General features: G+C 37.2%; 1 protein-coding gene across 1 annotated transcript; it reads right to left on the reverse strand.

Moving 5' to 3' along the window:
• Positions 1 to 156: 156 nt before the first annotated feature.
• LOC136254632 (putative beta-lactamase-like 1) lies at positions 157 to 27,582 on the reverse strand. Its single transcript, XM_066047376.1, has 11 exons — positions 27,428 to 27,582; positions 19,487 to 19,648; positions 17,447 to 17,587; positions 16,690 to 16,814; positions 16,317 to 16,472; positions 15,073 to 15,207; positions 13,548 to 13,665; positions 7,350 to 7,440; positions 6,122 to 6,262; positions 4,832 to 4,944; positions 157 to 655 (listed from the first exon to the last, which is right to left on the reverse strand). The coding sequence occupies exons 1-11, from the start codon at positions 27,515 to 27,517 to the stop codon at positions 323 to 325; spliced, it is 1,605 nt and encodes a 534-aa protein (XP_065903448.1). The 5' UTR covers positions 27,518 to 27,582; the 3' UTR covers positions 157 to 322.
• Between the last annotated feature and the right edge of the window lie 270 nt (positions 27,583 to 27,852).

Genomic DNA, 27,852 nt, shown 5'->3' on the forward strand with positions numbered 1-27,852 from the left:
TTATGTGGTGCCAAACTTAGTGTGTTAGGTTCCTGCTGAAACCTTAGATATCCAAATTCCAATCCTGAAATCCTTGAAATTCTTCCTCCCAATTCCCTGTGATATTGCATGTGCAATTACATCAGGTAAGAGATCATATAGTAAGTTATCACAATAGCAGCTGGAAAAAATTATCAACTGACATACATTCATATCTGTATACAAAAATGTTTATAGTTTCTACTAAAACAACAATACAAATATAAGCAATTGCAAACTAATACTCTAATGTTCTGCAGCTACACAAATGTTTGCAGTTATGTGGTAAATAGCAAATTTAATCTTATGGATTTCTAGTCATTTTACACTGTAAAATTGGAAAATAGAATCCAGGAGATATCTTACTGCTGCTTGGTTGATCAAAATACAGCCACGCATTATTTAGTGCAAGAGCTTCACCAAACAAGCAGTCCATTTGACTGGTAACAAAATGCACTTGTAATTCCAATTCACTGTAATACTTCAAGCTTGCTTTATAGAATAATTTAGTGCTTCCAGTTCCAAAGCTGATGTCAGCATAAAGAGTCTTACTGATAGTGTATATGTTAACAAAAATGGCAGCAAATGGACAGCTGAAGTTTCCTGTGTATGTTGTGGGAGTAGGAGGATATGGGATCTGTAATAAAGTAATGGAACATCTTAAATGTAGCCACAATACGTAGTCCATGATACTGTATTTTACTGTACAAGTGTATGGCATATACTGTAATTTGCTTTTTTTTGTTGTAAAATAATTTTTGTATGCAAAATTTGTACGGAATTTTCTTGTACAAAATTTTTTATACAAGATCGAACTACTTTAATAGAGCAGTCATTCACATAAATCATACGAAAATATTTTTACAACAAAAAATTTTTGCATGAAAATAAAGCTAATTATGGTACAACTCTCTTGGCTAATATGGTTGTACTTTAGATGTAATAACCCACATTGAATCATGTTTATCACAGAGTAGGAATTTTTTGTTTGCTTCACTGCATCTTTAAGTCTGTATGATAGAGTAAGTGAATAAATCTAGACACCAGTTCCAATCCTATATAAGTGGTTAATCAGTACCTACGTACCATGCTAGTTAAGCTTTTGAAACTTTCTAGTTTCATCGTCCCTAACAACTGTATGGATTGATTATCAATGATCTTTCATTAGAACTTGGTATAAAACTGGTCTTTAAACTCCACTGATCATATTTCCAATACATACAACACTCCAAAAGAAATCAAACCATGGAGCTGTGGAAATATTTTTACCTATTGTACCGCCAGGTAAAATTTTGATCACTTACCATACTGTTTGGGGAGTTATTTGCTCTAATAGGGCCTACAATGTACAATGAAGTTGATAGCAATGTGTCCCTGCTAAAAAATCCTGTACAAGTACTGTACAAGTACTTTTACTAGGTTTTAAGCAAGGTGAAATACTCAAATTTCATTGGCTACTTACAAGCATCTAAATTCTGTAGATCCAATGTTTATGTCTCAATTCTGGGGCAGTACAAAATATGGAAATTATGCATCTGTAACAATGGCAACGCATGGGCATTTACTGGATAACAAGTTTCGTTACAAGTTACAGGGAGGTGTATATTGGGCTAGTTTCTACAACTTTCTCATGTCACAAGCAGCTGTGAAGGTACAACAATGAGCTGTGGTCTAAATTAGTTAGACATCGAAACACAGGAGAAACCCTCAGGTTTCTACATTGAAACACAGGGTTCTACAAATCTAGAAACCCTCAGTCCCTGTGATAACGCCATCACTTCGCTTGTGTGCCAAAACACAGGGTCTTTCAGGTTTCTAAATTCCATAGAACCATGTGTTTCGATGTCTAACTATTATATAAACACTATATATAGTATGACAAATGTCCAACTTTCAGAATTAGTTATGCTACCTTTCCTTTCACACTAATTTATTTATTAGAAGCCACAAGCCTTTTGTGGTTACTTATTGGCTTCTTACAATTAACGTGGGCTACTGGGTAGCCACCACCTTAACTTTAAACTACAGTATCTTACAGTATGTTGTTAATGGGACTGAACACTTTAATCAGGGTATATACTGTATTATTAGTGGTATGTTCAGGTTTACTTATTTTGTGATAAAGGGGTAAAAAAAATGACTAAAAGAAAAGTGGTTTTTCTTGAGATATTCCAGCTAACTTGATTAGTGATGACAAGAAAAGTGTGAAGAGCAGACATGTACAGTTTGGCTCCACTACAAGTTTGGGAATAAGCTGTACTCAACCATACACTTTTGATTAAAATTATGATTGGTCATTTATATAGCTAGTGGGTCCAAGCTGTACTACAAATAAGCTAAATTTTATGAACTTCATCCACAGTTTTTAATAGGCCCAAGCTTATTATGCTTTTGAGAAATGCTCCAAATTTTCCCTATTATGCTCCAATTATACCCAGCATGCCTCAAATATGTGTGCTCTTAGAAATTGTATCTTGATTACTTTATTAGAGTATCTCAATACACCTGTGAACATTTTTTTAGGATATTCCAACAAGCCGTGACTATAGTATCAATCTTCAGCCACTCTCCCCTTAACAAGAAACTGTAAATCTGACTCTTTTTGGTGTTTATTAGACTATTCCAATCTGCATCACACAAAATATGCAAAGTTTTACCTTCTCTGATATGCAATTAATGGACAAATATGGTGCCAATGATAAAGTTGTATAGCTATACGTATATGCATGTGTGGAAATAATACATTAGACTAGATGTAATGTTGTGTATTATTGGGATTATGAATAAAATAAAAGAACAACATCCAAACATTCATAATGTATAAATAATTTCAAGTTGCTAATGGTTAGAGATCCACCAATTATGCCAGGAATAATACAGTTCTATAGGTACAGTACATACCGGTATAGTTGGAAATAAGGAATAATAAATTATTCTGGAATATTTACAAAATTCTGAGGATATATAATTTACAACTAAAATTCATGAAGTTTACTTGCATTATATCGGTAAGTGTTCTTAAAAGCACAATGGTGAATCCAGCAGGGGGCATTTGGGGAAAATCCCCCTCTCCCTTGTGGAGGAGCCATGCTCTTTTGATTGAAATACTAAACCTTGTCAGGACAAAATCAATTTATAACTCATGAAAATATGCATACAAGTACACAATAATACTGAACTTTTCAACTAGAGTAGGGATCCGGACCATAACACATCAATATAAAGTACTGAAATAAGCTGGAATAGCGCATGATATTAAATCACAGTAAAAACAATAAGAAGTGTTATATCCCAACTGTGCTCAAGATACCGTAACGGAAATGCACAGTAGGGATATAAAACTTCTTATTGTTTTACTGTGATTTAATATCATGCACTATTCCAGCTTGTTTCAGTAATTTTTATCAATGTGCTATGGTCCCTACTGTAGTTGAAAATTCCAAATTTTTGGTGTACTTGTTTGTTAACTTTTTTGTAAATAGTAATTATTATGACTGGTGAACCCAAGCAATCATTCCACATCAAAACAAAGAAATGGCACCGCAAGCCCTAGCTATAGACATCAATTATAGTCTGAAAAGTGAAGTATCCATTATGCTTTGTTGTAGGCTACAGTATGTTGAACTCTTTACATAGCAGTATGAGTCAAGAACTGTTCGAAAAGCACCTCTGCAATCAAAGTAGCCACTTTGAAAAATATGGACAATTTCCGTTATGAAAGGAAGCCATCATGTGCTACCACCAAACCAACACTTCTTGCTGTCAGCAAAGATGAATGGGACACAAAGGAGGACACTGGTAAGTCATGCATATTAAGTACTGCGGTATGCCAAAAGGCACCTGTCAGGCCAAAGCTACGTCGAACAGTGAAAACATCAAACCTGTAACCTTAGCTGTTGTCAAGTTACGCTTGTCTGAAGGCATCGGTCAGTCAGTCAGTTACTCAGTCAGTTAGTAGAAAATTCTGTTAAATAGTTTTTTAAAAATCCATATCAACTTTTTGAAAGCATTTCGGGCCAATCTGAAGGTTTGTTTGGGCTTAGTTTTACCTAATGAATATTGCCTCACCATCTTCTGGGAAAAGTGAGGCTGATTTTTGGGTGATATTTTTCATGGGCCACACCTACTCCTTTGTGGTCTCTACTATACAATACTAACATACTGTATGATATCACTACCATATATTGCAAACTGACTCACTTGAAACCAAAGTCAAACCACCTGTCAAGCAACCTGTCATTTGGCACCTTTCAGGTGTACTAAGCACCTCTAATTAATTATCATTTCTGGTGTATAAGACATGCACAGCCTTGTAAACAGTTATAAAGACTTCACAACTATCTGGAAAGCCATTGCACTTGCTAAGTGGTTCCTGCTCAAAAATAAAGCAACTAACAAGAGAGTTTCCTTTTCCCACCCACCCCTATAACTTAGCCTTTTTGTGCCCTCCCCTTGCCAGCTCCTGGAGCCGCCCTTGCACCATGAAACACTGCTAGCATTAAAACATCGAGATGCTCTATTAGAGCAAACACTAACAGTCACCCAGTACTATATTTGCGATTGCTTACAGTGTCTCAATCTTTTTCTTCAGTTTTATGCTTGTTTATTTACTACAGCAGTAAATGCTAATGCAGTACACAACTGAATTATATAGCATCACCCCTAGGAATACTTTTAGGAGAAATATATGCTAGCAAAAGTAGTCAGAGAGGAACAGAATATAATATTACTTGTATTAATTTTGTTTATTTAGAACTTGCCACATATAAAGGAAAACAAGTGATTATATCACTGACGTACTGCTACATATTACCTTTCTAACTGCATTGGAAACCATGAAATTATGGAACACTGGTATTACTGCATTGTAAGCAGCTATCATTGTGCTTTCCAGGTTGACACTACCACTAACCAAAACACTCATCCCTACAATAGTGTAAAACAACAGTGTGATAATAGTTACATAGTGTATATTCATCATTTAGCTACTATACCCAAAAACTCTATGATTGTTATATGCATTTAATAATGTGCAAACTTATGACTTCAGGCATTAAATTTCTATGTAAAACTATATCTCACAGGTATTTTCCAATAACAATAACTAATCACTGTGTCACCTAATGTTTCTTACTTCTCTACTCACAATCTGGCTAAATCTTGTTACATTTGCTTTTAGAGCACTTTTAAAATACAACTGTACAAAACCATTTTCTGTTAGGGCACTGAAATAACTGGAAAAATGTTAGTAATTTAGTCAGCCTTACTCAGTATTACAAATATGAAATGTGTGTCTTTTGTATAGTATAGCCCATACAGGACCCCCAGTGAGCTTGCCATTACCACCTAGACCTGTCTACACCCTAGTGGTGCCTCAGTGTATTATGATGATTAATTTAGTCCACAGCTAAATAATCTAATAATGTTTATATGTGACTGGATTTTGGAAAAACGATCCAAATGGCACATTAGAAGTTTCGAGATAAACGGTTTTAAAGAATTCAAGCCAGCATAACTCTCCAAGGATAGCAAGCACGCATATGAAACTTACATTAAAGATGCATCAATCTGTTACCTTTCAGACCACTTCCAAAACTTGTAGCTGCTTGTAGAGTTTCCTGCCAAATAAGATAGAAAATCTGAGCTGTTGGACAAGCGAAGTAGTATCACGAGTGCTCACAAAGGGGTGGAGGGTGGGGGGTAGCGGGATGGGAAAGGGTTAGACCTCACAATGGAGGCAGACCACGATTGGAGTCCAGAGACGAGATTACAGGGCTGTGCTGGCTCCTTAGTGGTTGATATGTAGCAAAATCCTCAGAAAAAATGTCTGGCCTACATTATCAGGCTGTCCACCAGTAAACCACTGATTCTTGCCAAGCCAGGTCCTGCACAAAGCCTAAAACCGCCATTCGAGCTCTACACACACCCCAGAAAAGACGTCTGTTGAAACCAGCCTCAAGTAGTTTGAGTGGTACTGAGTGTCAAAACTACTAGTACGATAGTGTAGCTATCCACTGGTGGTGTTAGTTTGATTTTGCCTGATGTGCGATTTGGATCGGTTTTGTAAAATCTGGTCACATATTAAATACATAATTATACATACCAAGTCCCAAATCAGGTATATATCCAAACATGGACGAATATCCAGGAAGATTCCCTCCTTTTCCACGTACAAGATATGTGTCTATGAAATTCATCTCCCATGGAGTACCAAACAATGTTTTGCCATCATAGTTCAAAAACACTGCATAAAAATATTAAACCTACATACATATTGTACTGTACATACGGAGGTAGCAAGTAATGGAAATAGAGATACTGTGGTAGTATAGTCATAAGCTGTTGCAACTAAATAATGACATCATCTAACAAAACAGTTAGTGTATAAATAAATATCCAAACCAAACAGCAACATCATACAGTACAATAGTACTGTATAGCAAGGATGATGAAGGTTTTCTGTGATAAAATATCACCCAAAAATCTGCCTCAGTATTCCCTCACAACAACATGACAGTATTGGTTGCCCTAAATGGGTAAAATCAAGCTCAAAATTTACTTCATATTGACCTGAAATGTTTGTCAAGTTACTAATATCTTTTAATGAAATTTTCTACTACTTGCCTGCTTGCCTAACTGATGCATCTAGCATAGCAGAAAAGTGGCTACAGCTACAGTGTTACTTCTTTCATAGAATGCTTCAAATTCACTTAAGAAGAAATCTTTGGAATATTGATAGCCTTGATACAATACATGCACTGTTGTTTTACATTTATCCTTCCTTACCATAGCACAATGTGGTTTCATCTCTGGGCATGCATGTCATCATTACACCAACATATTGGAATACACTTGTTCAGCCAGTGAGCTTTGAGAATGTACAGTAACTGATTATCATATACATAGGCCATTTGTAAACTTTGTTTGAGTGGCTTAGTTGTAGTGTAGCAAAATTGCTGTTGTATTTGTGGTTGATAAACCACATACAGTAGTGATTTTTTTTTCCATACATTAGTTCCAATAGTAGCAGTGCAATTAATCCCGAATTGCATGGTATTGCACTGTTAATCTGACGGCGTGATGTAATTCTATCGACAAGTGGTGTTGTCACAGTAATAGATGCCCCATTTTATAGCAATAACAGATGAGGAATAATTGTACTTGTAACAGCCAAAATTGCACTCGGTTTTGCCTCAGGTAATTTTACTGTACAATTATTCTCTAATTGCACTCAAATGTGAGTGATTACCTATACTACTCAAATCCAACCATAGTTACCATACAGATTTAAAGGTACTATACAATGAACAAATGAACATATGTGTAATCACCTGGTAGTCCCATTTCTTTTATTAAACTAGCTGGTAGAATGTCAGTGGTAGGTTTAGAAGAGCCATATGCAGAGTTAAAATAAGTTGAAAGCTAAATGTTTATGAAAAGCACATAACAGTAAAAAAGTATATCTGTACTCTATAGAAAGGTATATGCACATGTCCTATATAAGTACATACATTGAAATTTTTGCAACTTGTATAGTGAGACCTTTTTAATAGGGCCACCTATGGGACCCATGATATGTGACCCTATTACTGAGGAGGCCCTATTACCACAAACCTCATTAATGTGATCATAAACCAAAATGGCCTTATTGAAGTTTTTAACAAACCAGCAACTGCCTAGCTGCTGTAACAGCAATGTGCAATTGATCTAAACACACTATGTAGAGTTTATCACAGAGAAAGGTAGGAACAGGGCTGCAGCCCAGAGATTTTGAGTGGTCTGGCCAGCCATGGACTGCAATGGAGGTCATAGTCATATACACTACCTTTTTTATTGACTGGATGCAATTTTTTAGAATATCTGCTTTCATGTGATACTCAATTCAACTACATGTGATAACTATGCACAGCATGCCAAGCTAAGGGGGTCTGGGTGCATGCTCCCCCAGGGAAATTTTTGAAAATAGATTAGGGCTCAAATGAATATTCTATTATTTGAATATTCGGAGAATATTCAAATATCATTTCTGGTATTCGAATATTCGGTTCAAAAGAAATATATAAAATCACTGCGTAGAGTACATGGAAATTCTTGATTCTACATAAGCATATCTATGACATAAGTGATCAAATCATTTTGATTCTGATTTGTATTAAATATTAAAGAGACATCTTGTACAACAGGATTATTGATATCCCATCCATACCAATTAATGCTGAAAAAGAATATTCGAATATTCGGTAGTTGTGAATAAAGAATATTCGAATAGCAAAAACCACTATTTGTTTGAGCCCTAAAATAGATGCTCTGAAATGGCATCTAGAAGCTATTTTACTTGCAAGGCCTCTTCTCCTTTTTGTTAACATCAAGGATTATCCTGGTATTTTTGTACTACAATACCAGTTAATTCAATTTCATATCTAAAATTTTACTTGCACAATTTTAGTGAAAGCTTAGTTCTTTGAGATACAGAAGCCATTAAGATTTCATTAAGATTGTAATTGCTAATGCACTGTATGATCAATTAGCTCAATGCAATGACATGCAGATGACTCACTGGAACTTTTGAGTGATTGGAAGACAATTAACATACATGTATAATGGCTTAAACTAAGTAGAACAGTAGCTATAATTTACCAAACGCTCTATTAGAGTATTGCGATGACTGTTCTATTAGAGTATTGCGATGACTGCTCTATTAGAGTATGTTGACAGTTTTACAATTCAAGTAGCTGAAAAGTTGTTACTCCAGCATTACTGATGGTGCATGAATGGTAGCTGAAAAGTGGTTATTCCAGCATTACTTGGTTGGAAAAACATGAAGTACGTGTATACTGCCAGAATAATGGGTACTGCTTTCAGTAGTTAAAATATGCACTTAAGAGCAGCAACTTTTGCAGGATACCTTGACTGCCTGCTCAGCTGGCCTCTTTACTGAGGGAACATTGTATTAGTTTTACTGGTTTGGTCTTGTGGTATGTGGCCACTGGCTTTAATAATGAGGTGGCCCTATTAACGAAAATGCAATATAATGGAAAATAAATTTGGACTTGCTGGACCGGACCACTACAGTGAGGTGGCCTCATTACTGAGGTCTCATTACTGAGGTGGCCACTAAGTGAGGTTTCACTGTATTGTACTATTGCAAATTATATAGTGCATACTGTACATAGTTTTCATTAGAATTTTATTACAAGAGTCAGTGTTGTGAAAAATCTTTATCATACAGTACCGTAGTACTCTATAGTAGGGACCACAAAGGTGTGGGGGGTGGCCCATGAAAAAACATTACCCAAAACCAACCTCACTCCTTCCAGATAATGATGAGGTAGTATTGGTTAGGTAAAACTAAGTCCAAACAAGCCTTCAGGTCAACCTACAATGCTTTCAACAAGTTGCTACGGAATTTAAAAAAAAATGTATTTAACAGAATTTTCTACTGACTGACTGAGTAACTGACTGACTAGCTGACTGACTGATGCCTTCAGACAAGTGTAACTCTATAACGGCTAAGGCTACGGGCTTGATTTTTTCACTGTTCGACATCGCTTCAACCTAAGAGTTGTCTTTTGGCATACCGCAGTAAGTACAATGCATTCTTCATGGACTTACCAGTATGAGTCCCATTCACCTTTACTGACAGGTTTCAAAGCTCTAACAGGTATTTTGCCGTGATTGCAATGATTTTTCTCTCCCAGCTGTTGGTAGCATGCACCAAGAAAATATTATGCTAGATTACAAGCACAGGTGCGCATTGGAAAATAGAGAAGTAAGCAGGGGTCAAAATTTTGACAAGAAACGCTCAAGTCTCAAGTCAAAGACAATAAACACTACTAGTCAAGGGTCAAGGTAAATTTTTCCCTGGTTAAGACTTTGACCACGGTTGCAGATCTACCTGTAGTGTGTGCTGACACGAAACCCCCTTGCTCCAACCATTGTACTGCTTCGCATCATTTAGATGGGTGTAGCTGAAGTGTCTGATATTCATTGTTAAGTGGTGCAGCTCTCTATCCTTGGTTAGCCTAATTTATTGGCAAGCAAGTGTGTGGTATACAGATACTGACTCAGCCCAACAGTTGGGGCATTACTATTCAGTGGACTGGAGCACTGGACTGGACTGGACTGGACTGGAACACTGGACTAGACTACTAAGACTAACATATTTTTGGTTTTTGCACATTCCTTGGTTGGATTTGTGGAATCTTGCTAGTAAGCACCCTTAGAGCACCTTCAAAATGCTGAAGACAAGCAGTGGAATATGTGAAAACTGTATTTCACTATACCATTCATTATGCCTCTGTACAGCACTTACTCCTTACTCTGGTGTGTAGTAATGCTGCAGGCATTGCAGGGAATGTGACAGCAATAGTTAATCAGCGATCAACTTTCCAGTAGACAATATCCTTCGAGATATCCTGAGGAGCAAGCTAGTCTTACTAGTCTCGCTGCCAGACTTCTGTTTCAGCTTATCAATTAAAGATTATAAGTGCCCGTGCTGAAAAATCTCTAATTGGTAAGTCCCTGGACTGAACTAGAGGTCTGGCCATTCAAGACTAGCTTGTTCCTCAAGCTTGCTCTAAGGATATCTTGAAGGTTATTGTCTACCAGCAAGTTGATCGCTGGTTAACTATTGCTATATTCCCTGCACTGCCTGTAGCATTACTAAACAGCAGGGTAAGGAATAAGAGGCATAATGAACAGTAGTGGAATTATTAAGAGTCAGACAGTTTTTACATTTTCTACTGTCCATCTTCAGGGGCTGCAGGTGCCCTAAGGGTGCTTACTAGCAAGATCCCATAAATCTAACCATAGAATGTGCAAAAAAACAAAAATATGTCAGTCCAGTAGATCAGTCCAGTGTTCCAGTCTAGTAGTCCAGTTCACTGAATAGTGACGCCCCAGCAGTTGTACTGCTTCTCATTAATTTAGACGAGTGGAGTGTTGTGTGGTTATTCCTTCCAGAGCGATTTACCTCATTGTCAGATATTGATGTATTAGCTTTGTATTGTGTTAGTCTGGTGTTTGGTTTCATTTGAAGTCTTTGAACTAATTAGTGGCCAGACTGTGTGGCCAAGAGGAGGTACTTAGTCATGCTACAATTATTTGTGAACAAGTTTACAACTGATTTATAACACTGGCGGCAGCCTTTGATCTGTCCTTGTACCATATTACAAGAAGGGTTATATTCCTACTGTGCATTTCCGTTATGGTATTTTGAGCACAGTAGGCATGTAACATTCTTACTGTTTTACTGTGATTTAATATCATGCACTACTCCAGCTTATTTCTGCACTTCTTATCAATGTGCTATGGTTCCTACTCTAGTTCAAAATTCCAAAATTCTTTGTGAACTTGTACCATAAAATTATTGTGATTTGCTGTTACAGAGTAACAAATAGGATAAGTAGCTATAAAAAATGTTGTTTCAATGAAATAGCATGAATTATAGCTAAGGTGTACATGTGAGATGTAATTATTGTAACCAGATTTTTTCAAATAATCTTAAATGACAAATATTTTCATGCTGATGCTGTGCAGAGTTTACTTTACTTAGACAATGGTATGCAGCATTTCGTTTGATGTGTGGAGGTCTCTCATTTGCGAAGAAACCTGGTATCAGGTGTCTTAACCAGTAAGACACCTGACAGTTGTTTACAACCACAATGTGGCCTACAGTAATGAAATTAGCCTTTTGTGGACAATTAGTATTTCACACATCAATAAACACCAAGCGATTGCGAGCAGATTATTGCAAAGAAATTACACTCAGGTACGCTGTTATCGTGGGTAGCTCAGCAGATTTATAGACCATTGTGGTACAAGCCATTAATTCAGTTTGTGGCCTTCGCCATATTAAAGCACGCTCTGTAGACCATGCAAGACAGCCATGTTGGCACTGGCTATTCCCATTTGCTGCCATTCACACGTATCTATAATGCCTCAAACATACTTTTTATCGACTTTACAATCCTTCAGTTATTCGCGCTTCATGGCTTGCGCGTGAGCTTGCGCGACCTCACATCTTTTGCTCGCTGAAATACCCTAGGTGTTTACAATGGGAACTCTCTACATTAACTCACTGCTTCTACGCCATTGTCTAAAACACTTAGACACTCTCAATAGGCGTCTTCGAGGATTTAAAAACCATCGGTGACGTCAATAATTACCTCGGCGCAATCCTCGAAGACACCTATTGCGAGTGTCTAACTATTACAAACAAATCTGCTGGAGGTGTCTTATTGGTAAGACACCTGGTTTAATAAAACACTTGCTTACATCATGATGAGACAGACCCATAGTAATGCAATTATCATCTTGTGGACAATAAGTTTTTCTTTTTTAACTCATCAGTAAACACAAAGCAAAACAGTGGAGAAATCACAGCCAGGTGATCCTTTGCTCTTGTTTCCTGTAGTTATTTAAGGGAATCAAACGGTCATTGTGATTGCTTAATACAGGACTTAAAGAATCCTATTCATTTCTTTGTACTGTAGCTTATGCCATAACAAACATTGTTCAGTAGACCTATGTTGGCATTGGCCCTTTACAACTGCTGCCATTCTCAAGCACCTGCCCAGTTTCAAACACATAATCATTGAGTTCACAAACTGTTATCACACTCCATGGGTTGCCATCATCTCCCAAATGTTAAGTGTAAGGGCTTGCTGAAAGTAACCTGGTCACTGAAAGTACCGTGGTATTGAGATAGGACCTGTTAACAGGGTGTAGCTTGTGTCCATTTGTAAATGCCAGGTTCTTAGTCACAATTGTGGTCACATACTATACTATGTAGAGTACACTACATACTTACATATAATTTGGTAAAATAAGAAAAGAAGGTACCTCAACTATGCATTGACTAAATATAATTGTGACCAGATTTTGGAAAATCAGCCTAAATGTCAGTTTTATCGTTTAAATATTTATGATAAAATTAGGCATTGCACACTACCGATCAGCTTTACAATGATTAGAATCATTAGTCAGTCAGTACCTTGAATTACAACAAATTCAGAATCTGTGAAGTATTGTAACAAGTGCATAAGTATTTTAATGCTGACACAGCAAAGCATAGATTTCTATGTATTTCACATGTGACATTAACACTGATTTTCCAAAACTTGTTCACAATTATGAATGTGTATTAGAGTTGACAGAAAGCCTCAATATTTTAACAGACATACTCATAGATGATCATTAAAACTTACGAGTTGCTTTTATACTAGTTTCTAGGTGACACTTTACACATTTCTAACTACCATATAGCAGGATATTTCAAGGGGAAAATATTTAGTGGATGACCACCATTCAAAATTTCGAGTGGAAAAATTTGCTTTATTAGGGTCTTTATGCATTAAACAGTACCAAGATGCATATTTTGAGAAGGGAAATTTTCGTGGACAACTGCCAACCCATGGGAAATTTTCCCTCTCAGAAAAAAAAAACACTATAATATTATAATATCAAATACATGCACACAGTGTGTATGTATTGTATGTATTGCCACTAAAGCACTGTTGATTGCATACCTTCAATAGATCATTGATGGTCGAGTACATCTGTCCTGCAGGTGCTTCCCATCCTAGGTCGAATATGGGTACCTTGTGACCATCACTACCATAACCAGTAGCCATTTTATACATAACACTATTGGAGGATGACAAATCATAATACAGTAAATATTGGACACATACATCATAATGATGATGCATGTGGTTAATGGATTAGCTATATGTCTTGCAAATATCATTTTCATATAAATTATATGTATTGGGCTTAAGGCATGTCCACTAAACAAAAATAATGTGAATTGAATGCATATTGATTCGAATTATTCACGTCTACACAGAATGCGTGTTAAGGTGATTCGAATTGAAAGTGGATTACATGAATCCATCTCCATAGGTGGTTTGAATGTGAATTGGCTGGAGAATCAGGATTCATTATGTCATAATAATGCAATGCTAGTTAGCATGTGAGTGCTTGATCAATTTGCGTGTGACCTTTGTAAACAACAGAAGGCAGAAATACAGAAGTGGTTGGTGTGATAAAAGCACTAGGACATCTAGAAGCAGTGTTTCATTATCATAGCTAGCTCTTAGAGTTTGAAAGAACAACGGTCCCATGCCATTCATGCACAATCAGTGATCTTTTACCCTCTATTCGTAGAAATCCATATGGTACGTTAAACACAAGAATGAGTGTTACTATGAGCTATTCCTTTCATTTATAATTAAACTCACTGTTCTCTCAGTTGGCACAAATTAGCATTTTCTCAACCATTTAATTGTTCGTTTAACACAAGTACTGCTGATTACACAAATCTTTAAAAATTGCATGATGCATGTATGCATGCACACACCGGACTCAAAATGTTTCGTTTCACAGAACAAGGTACTAACATCGGGGGGAGGTCACCTACACCTGCAAATATACAAGTGGACATTTAATTCCTAATTAGTTATGGGCAAACACTGAAAACGTCCACTAGTAAATCTGCAGGTGTAGGCAACCTCCCTTGTTTCTCTACTTTTTCTATAATCCATAATCGAACTTAAAATTCCTATTTAACTTCATAAAGGCTTCTCCTCTTTAGTTGGTTGCTGTATTAGAGTATTTCATTTCATAATGGTGACCAGTCATTTTGTAGACTACTCTATTAGAGTAGCATAGCAAACTCAACTGTCCTATTAGAATTTCTGACTGCTCTATTAGATTATCTTAATCATTTATGCAAATTACAGATTGTTTTACTGTTAAAAGTTTTGTAAATGCCAGCATAAATTTCTGACTCCTACACATGCCTATTATTCCTGAAATTATATCGGCATAATTGCTGCATCCCTTATCACACTTTAGGTAGCTATATGCCAAATGTGTTTTAATAAACAATCTATGCACTACAATGTCAAAAGTAGGACACTGCATATACCAAAAAATAGTTTGTCACCTAGTCAATGTTTTGAGAGCAGATTATATATATTCAACCTAAACATATTGTACATACAATATACACACTGCACGCATTTAATACACATAAGTATGATTACTAACTCTCCAGTATAGTCAAATCCTGTATTAGTTAACTCCAATGGCTGCAGGATCTGTTTTTCAACATACTTTTCATATGACATAGTAGGGTGAGTCCTTTGTGCTATACACCGACCCAGTAATGCATATGCCAAGTTGCTAAATACAGTATATATACAGTATGTAGTTAAATGGAACATGATTAGTAATAATACACTATCGCATCACTATTGTATGGCCATACACACAGTACATTGTGTACATAACACCACTTAGTATCATATAGTATGATAGTACTGCACAGTAAGTAAGACAAAGGTTTGAACATGGCCTGTGATAATATATCACTCGAAAACCAACCTCGATTTCCCCTCACAACAACATGACAGTATTGGTGGGTGAAATTAAGCCCAAAAGTGCCTTCAGATCAACCTGAATGTTTTGTAAAATTACTAAAGAATTTAACGAAATATATTCATCAGGATTTTCTATTGCCTGCAGCCTGATGTGTTCAGTCAAGTGTAGCAGAAAAGTGGCTAATGCTATGACACTATATACTTCTTTGACAGAAACACTTTAAATTCACTTAAGAAGAAACTCTTGGTCTATTGATAGCCACACAATTAACCTTAGACTTGACTGGTCTACTTTGTCTGGCTGTTTTTCCCAAGCACAGTGGAAAATTTGTACGAGTGGTCTGGGGCCCCAATGGAGCTCTGATTATGGCTGTATGTGGCTGTACACCTCAGTGGTGTTGAATAAAAACCTGTGCTGTAATGTATTTTCATTTTAGCCAGTTTTGAGACCTGAATGGCCCACAGCTTGGCCTAATTCATCCCTTTTTAATTTTTTAAACAGTCTCTTACTTAAATCTTTGGGCCCTCACCGCTCACCCCTTGGAAACTAAAGTGTTGGCAGCTTGTACAGTGGATGCTCTTGAAGGTAAGGAATTAGTATAAAACATATAAAAATTTGGTACACGTAGGGTTCAACTATTGGGAGCTATAACACTTAAAACTGGCATTTCTTGATACTTTAAATTAAGATGGTTTTCCAAGACTGTATCACATATAACAACATTCATAGCATATGATGTCCATATGTATGATAGTAAAAAGTTTCATTATTAGCAGCATTAATGTCTATCAGTTTCATCACTTGGGGACTTTGAAGCTACATAATTACAGATTCTAATAAAACAACACTTTTCAAAAAGCCCTAAATTTTGTGCAAGTGAAGCATAATTGGATATCACATAAGTAGCTAACCTGTATGATGGTAGTGTCCATGATGGCAGAACTTTGTTTTGGGAGCTTAGTCTTTGTAATATAGTTGTTGTATCCAGTGGGCAGGAATTGTTTGTAGTAGCAGTACCATAGCAAGGTGCTTCTCGTGGTAGACCAGACAACTGCGAGGCTAACTGCCTGTAAATTGCAAAATATGTAAAATACATTAGTTGAAAGTCTTTTAAAATATTTTTAAGGCTTACTATAAACAAAATTTGATCAAAAAATTACTTACTTTTACGATGGTAATGATTTAATGTGCAATAATGTAAAACATTTCAGCTTGAAAATATAGAGTAAGTTTGTGTGTCCGGAAATATGTAGCATTTTCTCAGTTACAGCCACATATACTCACCTCAGTGTAACAACATCACCTGTATTAAAAGGATCTCTAATAGAAAACAGTAGACAATAATGTGACAATGGATCATCTAGTGACTTGATATGTCCTTGATCATACAACTGAAATAGTGCAATGACCTGTGCAAACAACATTGTGACGGTATGTACATACAATATACTATGCATCTGGGATGGTAAAGTAAGATGCACACATGGGGACAAACTAAACCTCTTCACATAAGAAGTCATATCTCAGTTCCAGAATACAGTATCGGTATTCTGTAACTGTTAAACTTTGATACAAACTAGCCAAAGCCAAATGGAAAAACAAGAGTAGCATAATGATTGTTTGAAAAAGCAGATAAATTTCGTATCCTGACTAGTGCTGAAACAATTTTCAGTTATTTGACTAATCAGTCAGCATGACATTATTTGATTCATTAAGACACTATTCAAATATTCGTTAGCACTTTGTACACTGTGATCAGATGGATAAAGCCAGTCTTGAAACTTTACATCCTGAAAAAGTGGTATATTTATGCTGTAAAAATTTTGTTTAGAAGAAATAGAAATAGCTCTTAGGCTATTCCTCGCTCCCTAACAAGTGCTTATTGAACAGAAATACATGCTTAAAGAATAATCGAATATTTGGTTGTTTTGTTCACAACTATTCAAATAGTAAAAATTGCTAATCGTTTCAGCACTAATCCTGACATGCCCTGTTAGCCTGGGCACATGTTGTAATTGTGCACAGTATTATTTATACATACCGCAAAAATCTTGCTCACACTTGCAATACGAAATATGGTATCACCATCTGGCATCACATTAGGAGAATTTTTATCCTTTGTGCCAAATCCTTTTACATATTTAAATGTGTCTGCATAATGAATTCCAAATACTGCTCCCGGCTAAATAACATAATATTCCATATTACAAACACATATGATATGTGACCAGGTCTGGAAAAACTGGTCGTATCACCCATGACAGCAGATTTGATTTTTCACCAAGAGCACAGAGCTACATAAATAAACTATTTCATTACCAAAATCAGCTAGACTTGAGTGGCCTGCTTTTGCTAGCTACTTTCCCAAGCACAGTGGCAATCTGTATGAATGGTCTGGGGCCTTAGCGTCAGGCATAACTTGATAAATTGTTTCTCATCCCCACCTGCATCCTTTTGTACCCCACTGCCTCAAAATTCATTATTGTTGTTATCAATCATGTGAACACTTATTTTGATGCTAAAAGGGTCGGCTATCATTTTACAGCACAGCAAATGTCACTTTCACCTCAGAAGTGGTGGTAAAAAGTATACTGGTTCTTAAAGGCTTTAACTAACCTTTACATTAGCAGACAGTGCAATTTGGAATATAATGAATAATGAAAAATGACCTCCCATAATCCGAATTTTTGTAGACGAGAAACAAGTAAATCAAGTTTGCCTGGAATAATGGAGCTCTGACCATAGCTATATGTGGCTGTACAGTTCCGTGGTGTTCAATAAAGACCTGTGCTATAAACCTCCTTTCATTTTAGCCAGTTTTGAGACCTGAGTGGCCCATAATTTGGCCTAATTCATCCCTATGCCTTTCTTTTAAATTTTTAAACAGCCTTTTGCCCTCCTACCAGCCTCCCATCCCTTTTGTAGCTCACTTGATACAGTCAACCCCAATTTAAAACTGTCTAAATGGTGAGAAACTTAGCTGTTGGCTGCTTGTACGGTGGATGCTCTGGAAGGCAAGGAATTGGTGTAAAATGTGTGAAAATTTGGTACACATAGCTTTCATCCATTGGTGAGTTACAACACACTGAAATAGTAAAACCAGCATTTCTCAATACAGTGGAACCTCAGTTATCTGAACCCCTTGGGACCAGGGATGGTCCATAAGTCTGAAAAGTCTGTATCTCTGAAACTGTGTATGAATAACCTTAAAATAGCATGCAGAAAATTTAAAATATAATTAGTTTCAACTACTCTAATAGAACAGTCACTACTCTTATAGAGCAGTCATTTTGGTGGTTTGATTAACTGAGAATCCGGATAAGTGGCGTCTGGATAATTGGGGTTCCACTGTACTTTTAAATAGGTTTTAGGACCAGTTTTCCCAGACTGGGTCACTTATTGGTATCACTATAGTAGAGGAATATACAGATTCCAATACTGCATAAGTTTATAAAGTCATTAATTTTACATACTATTACAGTATTAATATTAATATATTTTTCCCGTCAGCACCACAGTTTGTCCTGAGCTTTAGTTAAACTATACCTGTAACTGGTTATAAGTGCTTACAATAAAATTCTATGCTATGGCCTTTGCAGTTACACATGTGAAGTACACATCCCAGCCAGGTATACATGTACCCATTGACATTAATGCTACTATGTCCCATGCCTAATAGTTAGATAACTAGAAATCGAAGACATTTATTATTTCAGTCTACTGTACAGAACCTGATGTTTCTACAAGCAAAACTCACTTCTCAGTATTTGAATCTGACGTTTTCATGTAGGCCATTGCAGTGTCACACAACCTAATTTATGTCAACAATCAATCTCTACTAAGCACGGTATCTTCTTTTTCATCACAATAATGAAACCACTAAAGGCTAAGCCTGAAATATTTTCCTATGAAATATAAAGTGTGATACCTGGGGGAAGGGCTTACCCATTTCCCAGTTTACATTGTCTGTGCACATACTACTTCTCATACACACATTTAGTTGACATCGTAGCCATTTACTAAACATATGGCAGCATTTTAATGCATTACAATGATGCCGTTACAATACATAGTCACTTACTGCTGTATTGGGATTAATGATATTACTAACAATCTTTTCAACATTTTGTAAAGCATCACTGATATTCGTAGGTATCGGTGAGGGGAGTGGTTCAAATGTAACAGGATGGAATGGACACACTCCACTTGTAGCAGACATCTTTTGAGCCAGAAAAGGAATACCCTACATAGTGCAAAATATAGGGCCATGTATGTAGAACTCTACTTCTGCATACGACGTTTGCCATACAATAACATACAGTATATGTGACCAGATGTTACAAAACCGATCCAAATCGCACACCAGGCAAAATCAAACTAACACCTCCAGTGGATAGCTACACTACCATACTACTAGTTTTGACCCTCACTATACTACTCAAACTACTCAAGGCTGGTTTCAACAGACATTTTTTCTGGGTTGTGTGTAGAGTTCGAATGGTGGTTTCTGGTCTTGTGAAGGACCTGGCTTGGCAAGAATGACTGGTTTACTGGTGGACAGCCTCATAATGTTGGCCAGACAATTTTTGTGTTGATTTTGCTACATATCAGCCATGAAGGAGCCAGCACAGCCCTGTAATCTCATGTCTGGACTCCATTCATGGTCTGCCTCCATTTGAAAGTCTATCCCTTGCCCACTCTGCCACCCCCACGCTCCACTGACCCCTTTGTGAGCACTCGTGATACTACTTTGCTTGTCCAACTGTTCAGATTTTCTATCTTATTTGGCAGGAAGCTCTACAAGCAGCTACAAGTACTGGAAGTGGCCTGAAAGGTAATAGATTGATGCATCTTTTGTGTAAATTTCATGCGCGGGCTTGTTATCCTTGGTAAGTTATGCTGACTTGAATTCTTTAAAACCGTTTATCTTGAAACTTCTAATGTGTGATTTGGATAGTTTCTCCAAAATCCTGTCACATGTACAAATTGTGCACAGAAACATTGTATATACATACATATATAGTAACACCCCTGGATATCTTATATGATTAATGATATGACACAGCTTCATCCTTATTACCAGCGGTTGATAACTCTGCATCATCTCAGTTTACAACACAGAGAGTTAAACAAATTGGTGTACATAAATGTGACCACAATTGAAGGATAGCTAAGCTGATGGATGGTGAAACTGAAACTGGCTTCACCTAGTTAGTAATAGAAGGATGAAACATGGCTGATAAGTTCTGTTTTTAGTGGTGAAAACATGCTAACACCTTACCATGACATTAATTTATCAAAAATACATTACTATAGTTATTCCAAGATTTTCTGTGTAAATTCATTGCAATTTTATGACTTTCTGAGTAGTGCATGGATCAGAAAACTTATTAGCTAATCTAGCTCATAAAAATCGCAGTGGCAGATCCAGAGGGAAGTCTGTGTCCCCCCGTCCCACATACACACAATCTATTAAAGATTGAGATGCTCTAAATTAAATAGAACAGTCATTAGTCAGTCAAATACCAGTTACCACATGTAACACTTAAGATAAGAATCGTCCAGAGTTATTGCAAAGTACTGAGTATAAAAACTTGCATTATCAGAGACTGCAGCATGAATCTGTGGGCACACTTTGATATATAACCTACAATTTTTTTCAAATTAAATGTTGTACCTTTGTAGGTCATAATTATTACTTTAGGCTCATGGCTGAACTCATAACTGTCACTGATCAGTAGTGTCTAATCACTGGACTGGACTACTGGACTGGAATACTGGAATGGACTACTTGACTAACATTTTTTTTTGGTTTTAATACTCTTGGGTGACTTGTGACAACATTTCAGCACTGAGTGGTGAATATGATCCTAAAATGTTGCTGTGATAAGCCAAATGGGTTCAATTAAATGTATTCTAATCACTGCTTGACAGTGTCTACTCTACTGTATAGCAGATACTGACATGTAGGTATACCCAAAAATGTTTCTCTCTTAGGCACATGTGATTATTGTGATACTACTTTCTATAACATATATATATAATCTAATCAAAAACAGCCAAGCTGTAAAAAAAGGTGCGGCCCCCATAAAGGCCATGGTGAAAAAAGATGTGAAATCCAAGGTGGCGGCCAAGAAATGGCTGTAATGGTAGGTTAATGGTTACATTTTAATAACAACAATTCAGGTGAATTTGGTGCCAAGACCAAGTGGCACAAAATTCACCTGAATTGCCGTTATTAAAATGTAACCATTAACCTACCATTACAGCCATTTCTTGGCCGCCACCTTGGATTTCACATCTTTTTTCACCATGGCCTTTATGGGGGCTGCACCTTTTTTTACAGCTTGGCTGTTTTTGATTAGATATCACTTCTTTTTGTATTTGTATACTGCAAAGCCGGCCTATGGCTGGCTTTGGGGCTTTTTAACCCATGTGTTTTTTTCTTTACTACAGGAAGAAGAAAAGAACTTAAAGAAGAATTTTAGTACTTCAATTATTTTTGATTTTATTAGTAATTATACAAATTATATACATATATTTATTACATTCTCATTATTCCCCACAGGATTTTTTTGCAGCTGATCTCTCTACTGGGTGACTTGAAATGTAGCTGAACTATATACAGGATGGTTTCTTTGTAGCTGAACTCTCTACAAGGTAACCTCTTCTAGCTGGTCTCTCTACAGGATATTTTGTTTCTAGCTGAACTCTCTACAGGTGATTTGTTTGCAGCTAAACTCTCTACATGGTGGTGTCTTTATAGCCGAACTCTCTACATGATGGTTTCTTTGTAGCTGAACTCTCTATAAGGTGACTTCGTCTAGCTGAACTCTCTACAGGGTGATTTTTTTGTAGCTGAACTCTCTGCAGGGTGATTTGTTTGCAGCTGAACTCTCTACATGATGGTTTCTTTGTAGCTGAACTCTCTACAAGGTGACTTCGTCCAGCTGATCTCTCTACGGGGTGATTTGTTTCTAGCTGAACTCTCTACAGGTGAATTGTTTGCAGCTAAACTCTCTACATGGTGGTTTCTTTGTAGTCGAACTCTCTACAAGGTAACTTATTCTCTACAGGGTGATTTGTTGTAGTTGAATTCTCTACAAGGTGGTTTGTATGAGGCTGAACTCTCCACATGGCGGTTTCTTTGTAGCTGAACTCTCTACAGAGTGATTTATTTGCAGCTGAACTCTCTACATGATGGTTTCTTTGTAACTGAACACTCTACAAGGTGACTTCTTCTAGCTGATCTTTCTGCAGGGTGAATTGTTGTAGCTGAACTATCTACAAGGTAACTTCTTCTAGCTGATCTCTATACAGGGTGATTTGTTTGTAGTTGAATTCTGTACAGGTGGTTTCTTTGTAGCTGAACTCTGTACATGATGGTTTCTTTGTAGCTAAACTCTTTACAAGGTGACTTCTTCTAGCTGAACTCTCTACGGGGTAATTTCTTTGTAGCTGAACTCTCTATATGATGGTTTCTTTGTAACTGAACTCTGTACATGGTAACTTCTTCGAAATTCTAGCTGATCTTTCTACTGGGTGATTTGTTTGCAGCTGAACTCTCTACATGGTGGTTTCTTTGTTGCTGAACTCTCTACAAGGTGAATTCTTCTACCTGATCTCTCTACAGGGTGATTTGTTTGTAACTGAACTCTGTACAAGTGCGTTTTTGTGGGTGATCTCACTGCAGGTTGATTTGTTTGTAGCTGAACTCACTAAAGGGTGATTCTGCTTGTAGCTGAACTCCTTGCATTGTATCTAGTTTCTAGCTGATCTCTCTACAGGGTGATTTGTTTGTAGCTGATCTCTCTACAAGTTGATTTGTGTGTAGCTGATCTCTCTGCAGGTTGATTTGTTTGTAGCCAATCTCTCTACAAGGTAATTTGTTTGTAGCTGAACTGTCTATAAAGTGATTTATTTGTAGATGATCTCTCTGCAGGTTGATTTGTTTTAGCTGAACTCTCTACAGGGTGATTTACTTGTAGCTGAACTCCTTACATTGTGACTAGTTTCTAGCTGATCTCTCTACAGGGTGATTTGTTTGTAGCTGATCTCTCTACAAGTTGATTTGTGTGTAGCTGATCTTTCTACTGGTTGATTTGTTTGTAGCCGATCTCTCTACAGGGTAATTTGTTTGTAGCTGAACTCTGTACAAGGTGCTTTTTTGTAGGTGATCTCACTGCAGGTTGATTTGTTTGTAGCTGAACTCACTAAAGGGTGATTTGCTTGTAGCTGAACTCCTTACATTGTGTCCAGTTTCTAGCTGATCTCTCTACAGAGTGATTTGTTTGTAGCTGAACTCTCTATAAGGTGATTTATTTGTAGCTGAACTCCTTACATTGTGTGTAGTTTCTAGCTGATCTCTCTACAGGGTGATTTGTTTGTAAATGATCTCTCTACAAGTTGATTTGTGTGTAGTTGATCTCTCTGCAGGTTGATTTGTTTGTAGCCGATCTCTCTATAGGGTAATTTGTTTGTAGCTGAACTCTCTATAAGGTGATTTGTTTGTAGTTGATCTCTCTGCAGGTTGATTTGTTTTAGCTGAACTCTCTACAGGCTGATTTGTTTGTAGCCGATCTCTCTACAGGGTAATTTGTTTGTAGCTGAACTCTCTACAAGTTGATTTGTGTGTAGCTGATCTCCCTGCAGGTTGATTTGTTTGTAGCCGATCTCTCTACAGGGAAATTTGTTTGTAGCTGATCTCTCTACAGGGTGATTTTTTTGTAGCTGACCTCTCTTCAGGGTGATTTGTTTCTAGCTGATCTCTCTACAGGGTGATTTTTTGTAGCTGACCTCTCTTCAGGGTGATTTGTTTCTAGCTGATTGCTCTACAGGTTGATTTGTTTGTAGATGAACTCTCTACAGGGTAATTTGCTTGTAGCTGAACTCCTTACTTTGTGTCTAGTTTGTAGCTGATCTCTCTACAGGGTGATTTGTTTGTAGCTGAACTCCTTACATTGTGTGTAGTTTGTAGCTGATCTCTCTACAGGATGATTTGTTTGTAGCTGATCTCTCTGCAGGTTGATTTGTTTTAGCTGAACTCTCTACAGGGTGATTGCTTGTAGCTGAACTCCTTACATTGTGTCTAGTTTCTAGCTGATGTCTCTACAGGGTAATTTTTTGTAGCTGAACTCTCTTCAGGGTGATTTGTTTCTAGCTGATCTCTCTACAGGTAGATTTGTGTTGATTTGTTCATTGCTGATCGCTCTAAAGGTAATTGATTTGTTGCAGTTGAACACCTTGCAAAGTGTTTTGTTTGTAACTGATCACTCTAAAGGGTAATTTGTTTGTAGCTGAACTCTCTCCACAGTGACTTGTGTGTAGCTGAATTCTGTGTAACTGAATTCTCTAGAGAGTGACTTAATTGTAGCTGAATTATCTACACAGTGCATGACTTGTTTATAGCTGAACTTTCTTCAGTGTGACTTGTAATGTTCTGAATCTCTATAGTGGTATATTTGCTTAACTCTCCACATGGTGACTGTCTTCTTGCTGAACTGTCTATAAGATTAACTATTTGCAGCTGAACTCCCTACAGAATAACTTGTGAAGTAATAAAATTCTATAATGGAGTAAATAAATTAGCCGAATGTTCTATTAGGGTGACTGTTCTATTAGAGTATCTCGATCTCGCATTTGCTACACGGAGTTGGCTTTCGAATCATAACTCAGTGGTTTGTAATCCGATTCTACTGTACTACTGCAAGGACTTTCTATGAAGATTATTCCAGCTATACACCGATTTTCAGCTCATTGCTCTAAGCGGTTTGCCTAGTACGCGTGAAAACTAATACTTTTTTATTCATAAAAATCGATCGCGTAATTGTGACACAGGTTGGGTTTTGTGTCATATCTCCATGGTCTTTATCTCGATTCCTTTCAAACCACCAAAAGGCACTCCTACGATGGTTAATGCATCTACATAACAATTTTCAACTCATTCCATGAAGCGGTTTACCCTGTAGGCGTGACAACAAATCGATCTTGTTTTACGCGAATAATCGGTCATAACTCCTGAACCATTCATCGGATTTGTACCAAATTTGATGCTAGGATTCGCCTTTGGACTCCCTTTCTGTGTGCCAAATTTTAAGGCGATCGGAGTACGCGTTTGTTTGTTATAGCACTTTTTGCAAGTGTGCGAAAAGACGAAGAAGAAAAAAACGAAGAAAAAAAAACGAAACTTTGGCAGCTCGTATCTCGGAAATGGCTGGAGCGATTTCCTTCAAATTTGGAATGTAGACTCCCGTGGCTGGCGGGCAACTGTGTAGCAAATTTAGTTCCAATCAGATAAGTGATCACCGAGATACATAGGTGTGAAAATGACGTTTTCGTTCTTCCTGTCAATATACTCACGGTGTGGCGCGCCGGCTTCTTGGGCCGCACGACACACTACCGTGTGTCTTGATTATTGTGAATTGGTGACTAGTCTGTGTAATGGGGGCACATTAAATTTACCTTACTTTTAAAACTTGTGTGCCATTGTGCTATGACCACGCAGTTTTCTACTCCTCACTACTAACAGTTAAATGGCATTTTAATACAATCAACAGAATGCAGACATTTCATTCCAGTAATGAAATATAACCAGTTTTGCGATAGGATCTATTTTGTGTGTTTACACACACGCACACACGCACTATATGTTATAGAAAATTGCATTACAATAATCACGTCTAACAGTGAGATAAACATTTTTGGGTATACCTACATGTCAGTACCTGCTATACAGTAGAGTAGATACTGTCAAGCAGTGATTAGAATGTATTTAATTGAACCCATTTGGCTTATCACAGCTACATTTTAGGATTAAAGTAGCATATCGCTGATTGGGTGACCATTGTCAATAAGTTCTTTTAGGTCAATGATATCACGTGAATTGAAAGCCATTATAGACTGAGTTTAAAATTAAGTTATAGCCAGTCTATCCGATTCACATGCACACAGTTACTCATGCCTGCATATTATTCAGTAGACTTGAGGTTGCGATAGACGGTTCTTTCACTGTCAAATAGTACAGTGCTATACCGGGTTCTTCAGCAGGCTTTGCTTTTTTAAACATGATGTGTTGCCAAACAATTCGCCACCTCAGGTCTACTGATACAGGCATGAGTAAATGTGAATCAGATAGATGGCTGCAACTTAATTTTAAACTGAGTCTATAATAGCTTTCAATTGGTTACTTTTGACATGATATCATTGACCTTAAATTTTTTTGACAATGGTCATGCAATCTACAGTGTATACACCACTCAGTGATGAAATGTTGCCACATGCACAGTAACCCCACCCTTAATGTGTGAAACCAAAAAAATCCAGTCCAGTAGTCCATTCCAGTATTCCAGTCCAGTAATTAGACCAGCACTACCGTCACTGATCTCTACATGCAGCTCCAGACCATTTAGGAAGTGTGATTTATTACTATAATACATATGGCTTAAACATCAAAAAATTCAGCCCTGAAACATGATAATAAAACACCGTTTAGTTTCTGAGGGTTGTAGCCTCACTGATTTATAATAGTTATGCCTTTCTACTAGCTATAAGTACCCTGGTCATGCTGCACGGGTACCTCTTTGCCAAACCCTGGATCCGCCCTTGTATTGCATGTAGCTATATGGATTTAAACTTTTAAACTCGAGAGTTAGACTTACAAAACTAGCTACAATGAGCGCGAGGACCATGACAAGTGTTAGTGTCGTACCCAGACCTTTTTTTCCCTTTCTTTTGTGTGTGGGAGGGGGGAAAAGGTCTGGTGGACCTTCAACAGTGGTTTTGTGCACCTCAGGCCCCCACTGAAAAACCGGTGGTGTTGGGAAATGGAATAAAGTTCCAGGAGTCAAATAAACCAACTAGTTTTTCCCTCCAGCTCCCACATACAAAGCGTCGGTCTGGGTACTGCGAGAACTAGATAACCATTATTCATTTCAACGTGACAAAATCTTAACGTTTAGAAATTTTGCATGCAAATAATGCATTGAGTTTAATCAACTTTCTTGCTTGATAATTACTGGCTAACCTGCACAAATGGGGTGTTGGCAGCTACGACGATTAAAACTACCAGAATCGATTTCATGACACCACTGGCAAGTAATGCTGTAGACTTCATCACGGACGAATAGTCGAGCCTACTCCACCCTTAGGAATTTTAATTAATAATATACTATATCGGGATAAAATTTCCAGTCTACTCCTGAAACTTTATGCGCACTCAGCAAAATACAAGCGTGTTAAAAAGCAATCTAAGCTTAGCTAGTTGCTTTATGCACAGAATGTTGTATGATGTGAGTGTATAGGAATTCCCCCGAAGAGTTCCAGGAATGTCAGGCACGCCCCTTAATTGTACCATCTGCAACCAATTATGTGGTTATGCTACAGAACATTGCATACAATTGTAGTGGCTATAGTATTATATAAGTAGCTTATGTTGTGATTTGTTATTAT

This window comes from Dysidea avara, chromosome 4, assembly GCF_963678975.1.
Source record: "Dysidea avara chromosome 4, odDysAvar1.4, whole genome shotgun sequence".
NCBI lineage: Eukaryota > Metazoa > Porifera > Demospongiae > Dictyoceratida > Dysideidae > Dysidea > Dysidea avara.

Coding starts and splice junctions, on each gene's coding strand:
- LOC136254632 (XM_066047376.1), bottom strand. CDS start 27,517: ATGAAGTCTACAGCATTACTTGCCAGTGGTGTCATGAAATCGATTCTG. Junction 6,263..7,349: donor AAAAGAAATGGGACTACCAG/GTGATTACACAT, acceptor ATTTTTATGCAG/TGTTTTTGAACTATGATGGC. Junction 4,945..6,121: donor TATACCTGATTTGGGACTTG/GTATGTATAATT, acceptor ACACTATTGTAG/GGATGAGTGTTTTGGTTAGT.